Genomic DNA, 15,599 nt, shown 5'->3' with positions numbered 1-15,599 from the left:
TTCAAAATCTGACCCTTAGCAATAAGTAAATTGTGTAAGATTCACTGATCAGTTGTGGATGGATAAGTAAACAGATGTCTGGATGCTTTTCTATATTCATCCAAACTTCTTGATAAAGAGACGAACAGGGTCTGATTTAAGACCAGCTCAGATCTTAATCTATCAAAACTTCCCCTTTTCCCTCTTGAAGACCACCACGCCCTGCAACCCACAAACAACACTTCCCAGATTCCTTTCCCTTGATTTTTGACTCTGATCATCACCCTTCAGTCTCCACAAATAGACTTCACTGCTAGTTCCTTTGCCATGGGCATGTCATTCCTTGCTCTCCTGACACCTATGGGTCCCTCCTTAACCTGGCCGTCCCACTATTACTGTTGATTGGCTCACTGGTTTGTTAGGTCCACACAGGTAGGAAGGCTGGGATTCTACTGCCTTAATCCATTCAGAAAATTTCATGAACATAGGATTTCTTGTGGCATTCCAAGTGATTGGGAAACTTTGACTTTTTCATCCCCAGTTAGAGAGAGCAAATTTCAAAACCCTTCACTCCCATTTTCTGATCAGTGCTGCTCCTTACAATACACTATAAAAGGTAAATCTTTGCTTTTGGCACGTACATATTATGCTAAATGTCAAGGACTTGAAAACAAAATGCTGTATGGCAAGATCACTCTAGCAAGGTCTCTTTTCTTCCTACCCTCACTCCAAATTATACAGGCTGAATGCTATGCCGTACGCCAATATACCCAGCATAGTTTTGCAGAGGTCAAAACATAAATATTTCAGCAAGTGCATTTCATATAATTCTGCTTGCCCAATTGTGTTGCTTCTATGCTTGACAAGTGTTTTTAGTTGAATGGAATCCAAATTAGTATTTCCCCAGTCCCACATCCCTACTTTCTGCAGCAGTGTGCTCAGAATGTAAGCTGGGCTAGGAAGGAAAAAAACAAGTGAGCTTCTTGTTAAAACCTGTGACAATATAACACGGATAAGAACTGCGTATTGGCTTCAGGACTGAGTCTAATGCCATCATCTCTTGTACATTCATTGTGTTCATGGACCAATTTGTTATGAAACACATTTATGCAAACCAGATTTCTGAAGGAAAAGAAAGGTCTGAAGCAAAATGCCTACACTCACCTGATTGTTACAAGCAACAATGACGTGCTCTGGTTCTGGCATTATGCTGTTTTTCTGGGCCACAAGAGTATCTTTGGTATGGCCTGGAAGACGATAGGAAGAAAAGAGTCCATAGTATTGCTTCATACAGAGAGGATGACCGGACAGTTGTCCACGAGCAAAATCAACAGGTATAGCATTGCTGGAAAGAGGAGAGAAACAAAGCCAGAGAAAAGTAGCGGGGAGAGAGAGAGAGAGAGAGAGAGGAAAAGAAATCTAATCTATCTTTTGTTTTGTTATGGTTAGATTAGATACAATACCAATGAAATAATAAAAACAAGATTACAGTGTAAAGAAACAGATGAATTCCCATACCAAAGTTTAAATACATCACTCTTGGCAGATTCATGCATATTCATTAAGCAACTGTATTTGCATGCCATGAATATGTGTTGGAGACTGAAACAATATCAGGCTATGCAAATCAGTGATGGCGACATGTATTTATCATCTTTGAATACATAGTACAGTTGCACTTTTCATCATCTGCTATAAAATCATTCACATATGAAGTTCCACATATTTGCTTACTTTGCTATGAAATAGTTTATTTTCTGATTATGAATTGTAGGATGTGGGACTGGCAATGAAGTAGAAACTAATGTAGTTGTCATTGTGAGCTGAGGCCAAAGCGAAATAGCTGTTCTTATAGCTAAGACACTAGGGGTGTGTCTACATGGGCACAAATCTTCGATTTCGAAGATTACTAATGAGGCACTGAATTAGGAAGCTTCAGGCTGTGGCGCTTCAAAAGCACCGCTTTTGAAAGCATGTGGCTCAGAGCGGCTACATGGGGGTCCTTTTTGAAAGGACCCCGCACCTTTCGAAATCCCCTTATTCCCCTCTGCTGAGAGGAATAAGAGGATTTTGAAAGGTGCGGTGTCCTTTCGAAAAGGACCCATGTGTAGCCACACTGAGCCCCGTGCTTTCGAAAGCGTCTTAATGCTAACGAGGCACTGAATATTCAATTCAGTGGCTCATTAGTAATCTTTGAAATATGGCCATTTTGGAGATTTGTGCACATGTAGACACACCCTAGGTGACCAGAAAATGATCTAATTCCCAGGTCTTCCGTAAACTTCCTTGGACAAGGCAGTTAAGCTGTGTCTACACATGCATTCCTCCTTCGAAAAAGGAAAGCAAATGTGGGAAATCGGAGATGAAAATGAGGCATTGGTCTACATATCACGCTTCAGTTGCATAATCTCTTTTAGGAAGAGATGTTTTTGAAAGAAAAAAGACAGTGTAGGTGGGGGTCTTTCAAAAATAAACCCCGTCTTCAAAAGAAACCTTATTACTAATTTTATTTTAGGAATGAGGGTTCTTTTGAAGACGAGATTTATCTTTGGAAGAGTCCCATCTACACTGCTTTTTTTTCTTTTGAAAGAATCTCTTCTGAAATGAGATTATGCAAATGAGACATGAGATATGTTAATCAGTGCCTTATTTACATTTCTGATTTTCCTCATTTGCTTTCCTCTCTTGAAGGAGGAATGCACAGGTAGAGGCAGCTTTAGCCTCTCTGTGTGTCAAGTCCCCATCTGTGAAATGGGGATGATAATGCTTCCTTTCTTTCTGCCCTCTACCTTTCTGTTGTTTACAGTATTTAGATTTTCAGCTCTTTGGGCCAGAGACTGTCTCTTATATTCCAAGGTAGACAAAACCCCCAGGAATTCCCAATCTCATTTTACATCTATTTTAATAAGAATAGAAAATAACAAAAATGATAGGAGATCCTGTGATTATAATGGTTTTAAGAACATTACACCATTTTAAGGACATTACACCATATTGTTCTGGTAACAGAAATTGCACTAACTAAATGGAGGTTGAACCTCTCTAGTCTTGCACCCTAGGGATCTGACCGGTACCAAACAAGAAAATTTGCCAAACTACAGGAGGTTAATATTGTTGAGCAGCATTACTGGCACTTCCATTGCTTACTGTGCTTTTAGAAGACATTTAGGGGTAAATTACAGCTAAATAACAGCACAGAGCATTGAGACCCAGGAGTGGTAGTTGTAAACAAACTTTATGGGACTGTGGGAAACTTGGCCACCTCCTTGATAAGTGGTCATCTGGCTAACTGAAATCATGCCGCATTACAGATGTTGCCAAAAGAGAGAGTGCTGGGCTAAAAAGTTTCAAGCTGTACATGTTAAGCTATCATTGCAGATAGGTAGTCATGTTAGTCTGTATCTTCACAAAACAAAAAATCAGTCATGTAGCACTTTTAAGGACTAACAAAATAATTTATTAGGTGATGAGCTTTCGTGGGGCAGACCCAGATCTGCTCTTTGTTATGTTAAGCTGTGTTATAATATTTTATATTTGAGTTATACTTTGTTTGAAATACTTTATCCATGCAACTGGGATATCTGAATAGCTAAAATGGCATATTTTGAGAAGTTATTAATTGCTTTTGCATACTAGTTTTGTGCCTACTGTATTTGCCAACGTAGTAATCCAAAAGATGCTAGGATTACATTAACTATTCTATGACTATAAGACGGCAACTGTGAATACTCTATAAATGATTATAATGAGGAAATATTAGTATTGGTTTTCAAAGGTTAGCAACAACTGTAGAACTTCATGGACAAGGGAGTAAAGAATTGTGAAAGTGACACAAGGAATACTGTGATGAGTCCTCTTTTGATCAATGAAACCAGGTAAAAATATTTAAAGATTCAATGTTACAACTTTGCTAAGCAATATGTATTCCTAGCTCTTCAAAGATGCATTTCGTGCTGTCAAGTAGTGGCAAAGAAGTTTATAACATGTCAACATCTGTATTTTTAGATATGCAGATATGGCATACACTTCTTATCTTAGATAAAAGCACGTTCCTGATTAATTGTGGTAAAGATTTTTTTTTAATAATTTTAGATTTTGAAGTAAAAAAAATCATCAGCCCCTCCCCATTTCTGTTCTCACAGTCAGCTCACAGGTGATGGGATAAGAATGACCAGATGTCTCAGTCTTACATGGACAATCCTGATGTCGGGGCTTTTTCTTCCATTGGGGCCTATTACCCCTCCCACCTTCTGTCCTGATTTTTCACACTTACTTTCTAGTCACCCTAGGTGAGATTTCAGACAGCTAGGTATCAGCTTTGCCTCTTCCTGGCCCAAATGAATGCTGGTCAGGATGTGTGACAAGGAGTCTCATTATCTCATGATCTAAAATGTTCCTTCCCACCGCTATGGTGCAATATGCTCTGTGTTGGTTGTCAGCCACATTCCACTCTTTTGGTGGATGCATTTCAGTGGTACTGCTAAAATGTTTGTGAAATTCTTCTGGGTGAATGGTGCTATGGTACTGTTATTAATGGTACAGTTCTCATGGATGATAAAGATATTTTTTATCTTTATATTTTCCATGTACAACAGCAAAAATGGATTCAACAATTCTGTTGGTTAAATACTAGCAGTGGAATCTGGGTGTGATTAGGCTTCCTCTTGTGGGGTTTATTATTTTTGGAAGGAATGGGTATTGTCTAGTAACAAATTAATACTGGAGGAGAGGCAAATATCAGAAATATGGAAAACTGCGAAGATACTTGTAACGGAGTTTACCAAAGTGGTGGTTGTCAAGTAGTACATTGAGGTGTTGTCAAATGTTCTTATGGTATTGCCACTCATTGATCTGTGGTTGAAAGGGATGGATTCCTTAGGCAGGTCTGAAACGCTAACATTTGTTAGAATTTTATATTGTACAGTAGGTTGAACTGTGTATCTAATAGATGGCTGACATGACTTATGAAGAGCCCTCCCAATGGTGCTAGCAAAGTTACCATACCCAAACCATTTCAGTTCCCTACATTAGAGTGGCCCAGTGCATTATGGCCTAATTCAGCCTGATATTTGGAACCCTCTCACCATTCCTAATTTGAGCTCTTTTATATTTGTAGTCACTTAATGATTCTATTTCCAAAATACTTACGTATCCAGTAAAGCTTTATAATCCAGCACTCCTGAAATGAGATTAGCAGCAAACCTGTAAGTTAAAAAAACAAAAAAGGAAACAACATCATTCTTTTGCAATGCCATCATTTGCCATTTCTGGGAGCTCAGCCTGTGCCTGAGAAGGCCCATAAAGATCAACTATAATCTACAGCATGACAGAGTCTGTCTCTTGGCAAGAACAGAAAAAACCCTGTGATAAATTTCAACGTACACTTGCAGAGGAAGAATTAGTTGATGAGTATGTATCATTAGTGTGATATATTTGTATAGGCAGAGTGCCTAAGAGCCCTAGTCATGGACCAGACCGCAGTGTGCTAGGTGCTACACAAACAGAACAAAAAGGAAATCCCTGACCCACAGAGTTTATAGTCATGTAGTAATGATTCTTACTTAGTTAAATAAATGTAGACTGGATACCACAGGAGGATACTTGGAAATAGTTGCTTATGGAAAGGATGGGAGCTCCATCCTTAATAGTATTATCAGCAATATAAATGCTCAAGTACTACCTATGGAAGTACTTGGTGTCCTGAAATAGTATTTTTGCTCCATGGCTGCATGGTAGGCAGATAATTTCCTCAGATCTCCTGTTTGTTTCTGAATGGGATCCTCTCTACTGAAGTGTTTGCTGGCTACAGGTCACGTGCACTAAAGGAATGCAAAACCGAGTTTCGTGGAAAAGAATGTGCACAGTGATGCTATTCAGTAACATGAGGAAGCATATTTATTCTAATGTTTAGAGGAGGCTAAAAAAAGACATGGTGTTCTGTATGCAAACTGTTAACATAGTACCAATCAGTTCCAAGGTTTGGGCTGTTTTTAAAAAAAATTATTAATAGCACAAATTCATGCAATTTACTCCTTCAGTAATATGCAGCTGGAAAGTGCTAAAAACCAAGAGGAAATCTGTAATATTTAAAGGTATATTTGCTCTGTATTGCTTTTTTAAAAGGGGAAATGATTTGCAAAGTTGAGAATTGGAAACTTACTTTCCTATTAGCCTCTGAGCATGTATATTGTGTAGTTGGTTTGAACGAACTTTGTTTATTCTTTGCTTTCATTTTAAAAATAAATTTAGCCACTCTTATAGGAAAATGAACAACACCAAAAATATTCTTTATGTGCTGATGATCATAGGAGCAATGGGGCTCCAGAATCTCTTGGTTTTATGTGCAGCAGCAGGTATAATCTGTACTAATGCAGTTATTTTTGATATAAAGTATTTTTTTAAAATGCTGCCTATTAAAGGGTCCTTTCTCCCCCTTCTCCCATTCTGATTTTCTTTGGCTCATTCTTTAATAATATTGTGTCTCCAAGTTCTTTTCTTTGAGCTCTGCAACAGTCTTCTGCATTAATCTGTTATCTTGATTAATGACAACAAAGCACTCACTGTTGTATTAGAATAAACTTTATCCTACTGACAAAGGGTGTTGATTTCTCAATACTAGTCCTCGGTATCCCAGTTGTTGCCATTGTACTTTCGGACTGTTTTGACACTAGCAAAGTTAGTGCCCACTTTCCAGCACTCCTGCAGTATTTAGGTGTATTGTAAGCGATCTGATAATATACTAACTCCTGGGTTTATATTTTTCCCTCCTCATCAGTCCCTAGGAGATCCTAAACTAAGCACAAATGTTTTTCCTTTATATCATAGAGACCTTAGATTACGGTGGCTGACACCAAAGGCTCTGCTACTTGCTGATTGTAACTTTAGGACATAGCAGACTGTTCTATTCTAAGCAACACATATGGAATTGGGGCTTCTTTTCCGAACAAAGAGATCTGATTTGGAAAGTATCTGATGGCCAGTTTAAGATGCTTCACAAATATCCCTAGTTTTAAAGTTCTACCAGTATATTTTGTCTAAAATGAAAAATGTGATAGCAAATGTTTTTGTTAAAAGTATAATTCTTAAGGTTTTGGTGTGACTGAAACTAGAAATCACCTATATCATATGTACGGTAAGGAACGGTTTAATGATTGGCACTCCTATTTGTTCAAACAAGCTAGCTGTCTATTTGCCAGAGTATCATATTTTAAAGGTATTTCCACAGGCAAAAGCTGTGGTCTTTAATACATTACCTCAGCTGGTCATTCGCATCCTTGAAATGTTGGCAAGCAAAGATAATTGCAGGGCTGGAATTGACTGGAAGAGCCAACCGGTTGTTAAGGTACATGTCATCCAACCAGTAGTTAAGCACCTAAGGGAGGGGGATGAAACATCTTACAACCAAGTAAAATAATCAGGGGTAGGGGGAGAGAGTGAGAGAGCATGTAGGGGGTTGGTGATGCTATGTATCAAATGCAGGCGTTGATTAATGAGGCCATTGATCATTTTCAGCCTGGGCTCAGTAGTTTGAGCTCACTCTAAATCAGCCGCAAATCCATTATCCCATCATTCCATCTATGGTAATTTATAGTGTACACCATAAAAAGGTAAACAAATTTATTGTATTATTACCTATGTGTTGGTCACAGCAAAGTAGTTTTAAAGAAACAATGTTACATGTTTTATTTCTTAATGGCATCAACGCAAATTCATGGATGGATAGAATTTAACCACTGTAGGCTTCTCTTATGGAGATAATTGCTACAAATGTTGGTTGATATTGTCCAGATGCTAGTTTTATTAATGATCAGCACCTTCATTGTGCTTTCTGCTGTGCAGTATGTTGAGGTGTACATAGCCCCAGAGAACTTAACTCGCTGAGGCCCTGATCCTGCAGATATTAAAGGGTATTAAATGGGTAGAATCCTGAGCTTACATAGAAGCCATTAATAGTCAGTGGGCTTCATGCATATGCAGCAGTCCACTTAGATGTCATCAAATGCAAGAGTGGGGCCCAAATTAGATGAACAATACAGTTAAAAGCAAACACCGGGGCTTAAATTTTCAAAAGTGACTACTGGTTCCGGGTGTCTGAGTTCTTGTATGTCTACCAGGAAAACCCTGGAAGGGATTAATTTTAAGAGGTATTTGGTGCTTGGCATTATCTGATCATTAAGACTATTGGAAGTGGAGAGCACTCCAAAACTGGGTCATCTAAAAACCATTCCTTTGAAAATGTAGAATCAGATGACCATGTGAAAGTCAAAATTTCCAAGCAGTTTCAACCTTAAGCGTTTGGTTTGTAATTTAACAAATTTGTAGGTAGATTATGAGAGGTGGACAGAGAAGCACATCAACTGGTGGCATGTCAGAGTGTGATTGTTATCCATCCTTGACCCATACAAGCACAAGTAATGACCTCATAAGCCAGTAATATGGGCAAGCTCAACTAATGTATTGGCAGCTTGAGCAAGATTTCCATCATTTTAGTAAGCCGCAAGACTGTTGTAATCAAGACAGTCTCGTGGGATAGGGTGGTTTTGCTAATTGTTCTTGCCTACCTAGAATTTGCAGGTATGCAAATGTGCCCATTGAACCATAGCTGATTGGCTGCAGAGGCAGCACATGACTCTCACAATAAATGGTGAGTGCAATCATCATGCACTTCACATGCCCTTGCTTTACGTGCATGTTGTTTTAGAAATGGGTAGGCAGTGGGGCTGACAATCGTGGGCCCTGGAGCAAAGTGGGAGGGGAGCCCAGCTCTGTACCTTGGAAGGGGTGGGGTCAAGAGCCGAAGGAGGGGGGGCCAAGGGCAGTCAGCTCTCAGGGCCGCCTGGACTGAAGTGCTACCCTTCACTCCCCACTCCCTCACAGTCAGGCACAGCCTGAGCAGTGCTGCCATGGCAGTTCAAAGGGGCCTAGAGCTCCAGCCACCTCCACTATTAAAGTAGCAGCAGTTGTGGCTGGAGCTCTGGGCCTCTTTGAAACACCAAACCCAGGGACAACAGCCCCCTTTGATGTGGGGTGTGGCGGGAGGCAGTGGGCCTGTTGGTAGGAAAGTGGATGGAAACTAGTAAACAACAGTAAACAAAATGTCTGATGGGGCTACACATAGAACTCTGATGAGGCTGCATTTGCCCAATGGACTGTAGGCTGCCCCCTACTGTCCTCAACACTTGTGTACAGACATTGAAAGTACAGTAAAGACACTTCCATATTCCCAACCCCCGTATCATGATGTGGCTGATCAACGTGATTTGGATGACGGAGAGCTATTTGGGAGATCAAGTTGTTTGCCTGAATTTAGCAGACGGACTTTGAGTACACTAAATATGAGCAGAGAAATTATGCAAAACTAATTATGAATGTACGCATCTGCTCTAAAAGATTTCCTTTGAGATTTTTTTCAATGCTATCGGAACAGATGCTCAAAATAACTCCTTCCCCCACTTTCCCTGGAGTCTTCAGGAGAAGAGCCAAAGCTGTATTCTTGGGAAGTTAAATTACGAATATTAAAATAATTCTAATTGCCTTAACAATTGAGTGGTTAATTTTAATAATCAGACTAGATGTTGTAGTGCAGGTTAAACCTCTCTTATCCGGGACTTTCTGGACCACTGAGCCCCTGGACCAGAGAATCCTGGGTGTTGGCTGCTGGTGGAGAAGCTGGTGGAAGGGGTGCAGAGCCTGGGGGCTGGAGTAGACAAGAGGGGTGGATTGGCATCAGAGCCCTGCAGAGGGCAGGATCCCAGGGGCACTGGGGCTGGGGTTGGAGTCTGGTGGCTGGGAGCATGGAGCCCAGCAGCCAAAGCTCTCATTGCACCTGGCTGTTGTGTGGGAACTGGGGGGAGACATTGTAGTCCAGCCAGGGTCATGGAGCCTGGCAGCCAGGGTTGGAACCCTGTGGCTGAGTGCAAGGACCTCAGCTGCTGGGGCAACTGGCTGGGGATGGCTGCCAGGAGAGGAGCCAGACCGACAGGCAGGGCCCACAGCAGAGTTAGGCTAGGACTGCAGAGCCCCGAGGGGACCCCAGGCTTGTCTGTTGATGGATCCGGAAGAGCCCAGAGCCCATCAGCAGAGGAATGAAAATTGACTCTCTCCCACCCCAGTCCAGCAAATTCCCTTGTCTGGAACCAGTCAGGTCACAAGGGTGCTGGACCAGGGAGGTCCAATCTGTACTTCAGAAAAGCATTGTATGTGGCTTATCTATATTTCTTGTACCCTTCGGAGGGATCACATTTCTTAGCTGAATGATCAGCTCTCATTAAATAGTGACCAAAACCACATATTTTATTTAGTAAATGTATTTTTTCTCCATCCAAGAAATGAATTATTATTTTAGCAATGGAACAATAAAAGGAGAATTGACCATTCAGTGCAACTTGCAGATGATATCCATGTATAGTTTCTGTAGCAAGAAGAGATTTTCTTTAAACATGCAAATTGTAGTTCCTTTTACATTTCCCTGCCATGACAATCTAGGTCTGCATATAGAAACATTTTAATTGTTCAAGGGAATATAGGCTATAGGAACATTTTAATTGTTCAAGGATTCTTATGGATCACAGTGCTAAAGCTGGAGCAGGGTGGTGGTGGGTATTTTAGTCTCACTGAAGTCAAAGGCAAAATTTTCATTGGGGCCAGGATTTCACCCTTTTCTTAGATGAGATGGAGAAACCTTAATACATACCATTTTTCTAGTTTATTTACAATTTCTGTCACTCATACATTATCCAATATGCTGTCACTACTGCCATTTTCCAGACTGGCCAGAAGAGACAGCTGCAGAATTGATGGCCTGTAACTGTCTGCAATGATCAAACACAATTTATCTATCACATATCGAATTTTTCCTATTTAAGGAGAAGAAACCTGGATTGTTTAAAGATTGAAGTCTTCAGCATAGAGCATGCATTTTTTTCTTCTGTAAAGAGGGCTTTTTAGGGATATCTGACATTATACAGAAAGGCAAATAATAGTGTTTTTTTAGAAGCCACATTCCCCATGTATATAGCCCAGAATATTCTGACTTGATCAGCGATCAAATGGACTTGTTACCCAACAGAAATGTGCTATTCTCACATTTCTTTTGTAGCCCCATCAGCTTTTGCAGAATTTAAACTTTTTAAAACAAAACATTTCTACGTAAAGCACATAGAACATCACAGTTCAATTATAAATGGACTTCCTCACACACAAGCCATTCTTTTTTCCAATATGTATTTGCTTACCCAGTTTCCAGTCTTCTCCCTTCTGTCTAGAAGTTTTTGCTGTAAGGATTCTCCTAAGCCTCCTGCAACTCCAAATTGTTCTACAATGGCCTTGGTCTTCCTGAATTGCTCCTCTGGCACCAAGTGTTTCATACAATGAAGGTACATGTGCAAGGTCTGTTGCAGTGGAGGGACCGGAAGCTTGGGCAGTGTCTAGTCATGAGAAAGATGGAGTGGTAAATAAATTTAGGCACTTATAGTGTGCCCTTGCTTTGGGTTGAGTTACAACAAAAGATGTGAATATGTTTAGAGGCATATATAGGTTTGGAGTGGATTTTGGTTTTGAGGTGGTACTGCCTGAGCCAAGGCCCATACTTGTAGGTTTGCCTGAAGGTCATTCTGTTACACTTTTTTTTTTTGCACTAACTGCTATGGAAATAGCGCGCCAAGTATTTTTTCTTTGTATTATAAAGATGAATCAGGTGAAGGTAACTCTTAAAGAAATCTCCCAGAAAGAGTTAAAGGTCTGATTAAGAGATATTGCAGGAATCTTACCAAGCTTCACTGAAAATGTGCAGAGGTTCCTTTGGAATCAGTTGGTGCTGCCCTCAACATGGAAATTGGTTTTCAGGGATAGAAGCACAGAGCTTTTTGTTGAGGGTGACTAAAAGCAGAAACGTTAGTCCTGAGGGAAGGGCAGTTGTTGCATTTGAAGCCAGAGTAAAATAGTAGAATTCTCCCAGGACTGAAATATGGAGGACCAAGTGACCTCTTTCAGGATACTTAGGGAAAACTTCCCATTTAGACATGTTTCTTTCTCCTGGGGAGATTCTATTAGCTATTGTCTATATCTGACTCATCTTTCTAAGAATTCTGCATGCCATGGGCAATATCAGTGAATCCCTGTGGTGACCTTGTATACTTTAAATTAGGTGTTTCTCTTAGCAGATGTAGTTTTGAACATTGCTGATATAAATGTGTCATGTCAGTGGAGCTGGATCAGCAAGATATTGACTCAGCATAACTTCGGTGCAAGATCTCTTGTGAAGAGCATAATTGGCTTTCAAACAGCAGTCCGTAGTGTTACCATGCATTACTTGTGTCCAGTATCCCTTTTTTTTTAATAGTTTAGAATTAAACCAAACAAATACAAGCTTTCATCTATATGACTATGTCTACACTAGCCCCAGAACATCGAAGGGGCATGATAATAAACCTAATTGAAAGGTGCTAATGAATATCCAGCATTTTATTCACATAATGGCGGCCGTGGCACTTCAAAAGTGCCGCTTTTGATCGCGTGTGGCTGGTCTTCATGGGGTCCTTTTCTAAAGGTCACTGTACACTTCAAAATCCACTTATTCCTGTTTGGTTATAGGGTCCTATATTGGTCCTATCTGGTTATAGGAATAAGGGGATTTTGAAGTGTGCGGGGTCCTTTTGAAAAGGACCCCATGTAGAGAAGCTGCGCACAATCAAAAGCCACACTTTCGAAGTGCCACGGCTGCCATTGTGCTAATGAGGCACTGCATATTCATGGTAGCACCTCATTAGCATCTTTCAATTAGGTTCATTATCATCCCCCTTTCAAAGTTCTGGGGCTAGTGTAGACATAGCCTATGTGTGCTTTAAAGGTCTGTCTGAGTCCATCTGTCTGTACTTCTGTGAATCTGTTTGTTCAAGAACTCCCCCTAAACCGTAAGGCCTATGGCCACCAAATTTGGTGGGTAGTTTCCTCTGAGCATAACTTAAGCCAAGGTCAGGATTTCACCATGCTGAGAATCGGGAAGTGCCAGGAATGGGACTGATTTCCCTAATATGGCTCCCTACCCCACCACAGACAGGCTGCAGGATGCGGAGAGCAGCTGAGGAGGGGACAGACCCCTGAGGCAGCTCAACCCAGACAGTCTGAAGAACATGGGAGGGGAAGATGGACTGGGGAACTGACACTGGAGCTTGTCCTCCCAGACAGCCTTCAGGCTACAGAGAAACAGCCTGTGGGTTGGGAGTCAGTCCCCTGGATTCTGGCTTCTCTCCCACAGCCTGCAGGCCACATGGGGCAGTGGGGGGGCAGTCCCTGGAGCCAGGCCCCTCTGCTGACAGACATCAGGCTATGGGGGAGCCCTGGGGTCAGGGGCAACCTCTCCCAACAGCCTGCAAGCTGCAAAGGGGTCGTGGGAGGGTTGGGGGCCACCTCTGGAGCCTGGCAAGTCCCTGGAGCACATGCCCCCACAACAGGCTGCAAGATGGAGGAGGCCACAGGAAACCAGGTTTAGCCTGCAGAGTGCCCCCTGCCCTGCAACCTCCTGCAGAGCAAGGTGGGGAGTGGCTGGAGGCTGGGGCCAACCTGCAGAGCATCACCCTCCAACCAACCGCAGGATGGAGAACACTGGCCCAAACAAGACACCCCCCTGGAGCATCTGAAGGCTGTGGGGAGCAGCAGGTTGGGGGATGCCCCCAGAGGATTGCTCCTTCAAGGCTACAGGCCAGATGAGGTAGCTGAAGGCTGGGTCTGGCCTGCAGAGCTCCAGTCCCCACCCGACAAGTACACAGCCCTGAACCCCACTTCCTGGGAGGATTTGTCATCTGGGGAGCACTGCCCTGGTCCCCCAGGAGGAGCTGTCGCTGGAGCAGTGCCACCCTCAGCACCACGGGCAGCTCCAGTAAGTCCCCACACACCTCACAGGTCCCTGTCCTGAGCACCCTGTTCGAAGGCCCGCACCTCCCACATGACTTGACTTCTGCACCAGCATCCCCTGCCCTGAGCCCCTCCACCCTTCTCAGCTACCTGCACCAAGCCACTCACTGCCTGCCCCACCTCACTCTTGAGCCCTCATTCCAGCCATCAGTGAAATAAAGCGGGTATGCCGGCTAGTTAAAAATAAAAAGGGCAGAGAAGCTTGGCGGAGGAGGCAAACAAAGTGGAAAGCCATGGAAACATGGAAAAAATATTAAGGATTTTGAATCTATCAGAAATCACAAGAGTAGTTCTCAAAGAGGTGTACAGTTGCCTCAATGTTCTGAAATTGACTTTCACCTAGTGACGTCCCACTAGTATTTATCATACAATGGGATATTTGTGTGGACCAATTCATGGATAATCATTCTTTTATCTTTTGCATGTTTCATTGACAGGCAGTCTTCAGATTGCTTTACCTTATTTGATGTGCTAGAAATTAATTTTTGATTGGTTTGCTGCTTTATCAGACAGAGTATGTGAGTGAGAGAGAGCTGTGATCTGAACTGAGAACAGGGAACTCTGAGTTCAAATCCCAACTCTACCAACCAATACTGTAGGTAAAGGCACCACTTTGACTCCATTTCCCCATCTGTAAAATGGGGATAAGGGTTGCCCATAGAGTGTGATGGGATGAATTAGTTGATGAAGAGGAAGAGCTAGTTTTCCCTCTAATACAGTACATCTACATACATCTTAAATGAAAAAGTGACTGAGTGGTCTGACTGTGGTGTTTGTCCTTTTGTGCATGATACTCACATACAACCTCCTTTGGAATTATTTGAGTTCAATGGTAAAGGACACAGACAACTGTATGTTCTGGTGATGTCAGATACTCATATTTCGTCCAAGTAACTTTTCTGTTAGTTCCACATCTTTACTAAATGCAAAAGTTTCTCGCTAATTTTGGGCATATTCACCTAAATTTCTGGTCTACTTTTTCTAAATCACCTCTGTATTTTAACTTCTTTAGCCATCAGTCTCACAAATGATTTGTATGGGAGAAACTGATAGTCCTTAATAAGAAATGCAGAATCTACTCTCTTTTTTCTCTTTTTTCCTCCTGCAGAATGTGGATAATAATACAAAACTACCTAGTAATGAGCACAGAGGCTTAGTGAGAGTGAATTGTTTGTACTTTGCATAAGAAAATTGGTAATACTTATTTAAAGGTCTTCAGAGTAGACAGTTGCTAGTAACCACTGTTTTGCAAAAATAAAGAAATGAGGTAAAGGACAGTGTTTGTATTTATCACCGAGTTTCATTTATAACACTGCTCAGATTGGTAGTTACTAAAAATCATCTTTCTCTAATCCAATTTTGGTACTTTTTCTTTTGTTCGGAAAGAGTCACTTACTGTCTCATCTTTGCTGCACATGTCTTTCTCCTTCTGTGTGGGTTTCTCTAGGACAGGCATCCTTGCATTTCTTTTTATATCTTTTACTGAGGCCAGAAATTGAAGCCACTTGGGGGCACTTACAAAGCTGCACACCTCAGTTCTGGAAACAGAAGAGATTTAAACCAAGCCAGTGACAATTGTTATTTATTACCAAAATATGCACAGTATATAGTATTTCCTCTGCAAACACACTGAAGCATGAGAATGCAAACGGGAAGAGAACAGAGCTACAATATCTAATGTAAACTGATTGGAATCCTTCAAATATTAA

The 15,599-nt window shown here is 41.5% G+C and overlaps 1 protein-coding gene across 1 annotated transcript in view; it reads right to left on the bottom strand.

The window, feature by feature from the left end:
• Nucleotides 1-15,346, bottom strand: part of CHAT (choline O-acetyltransferase) — a 48,332-nt gene extending 32,986 nt beyond the window's left edge. Inside the window, exons 1-5 of the mRNA XM_074999541.1 lie at nucleotides 15,287-15,346; nucleotides 11,214-11,405; nucleotides 7,233-7,351; nucleotides 5,128-5,181; nucleotides 1,144-1,324 (exon numbers count right to left, since the gene is read on the bottom strand). Coding sequence (XP_074855642.1) covers nucleotides 1,144-1,324; nucleotides 5,128-5,181; nucleotides 7,233-7,351; nucleotides 11,214-11,405; nucleotides 15,287-15,346 — 606 coding nt within the window. The remainder of the gene's footprint in view (nucleotides 1-1,143; nucleotides 1,325-5,127; nucleotides 5,182-7,232; nucleotides 7,352-11,213; nucleotides 11,406-15,286) is intronic.
• Between the last annotated feature and the right edge of the window lie 253 nt (nucleotides 15,347-15,599).

The sequence above is a fragment of the Carettochelys insculpta genome, chromosome 7 (genome assembly GCF_033958435.1).
Source record: "Carettochelys insculpta isolate YL-2023 chromosome 7, ASM3395843v1, whole genome shotgun sequence".
Taxonomy (NCBI): domain Eukaryota; kingdom Metazoa; phylum Chordata; order Testudines; family Carettochelyidae; genus Carettochelys; species Carettochelys insculpta.
The sequence above is the reverse complement of the archived record's forward strand: the minus strand, read 5'-3'. Positions and strand labels throughout refer to the sequence as shown.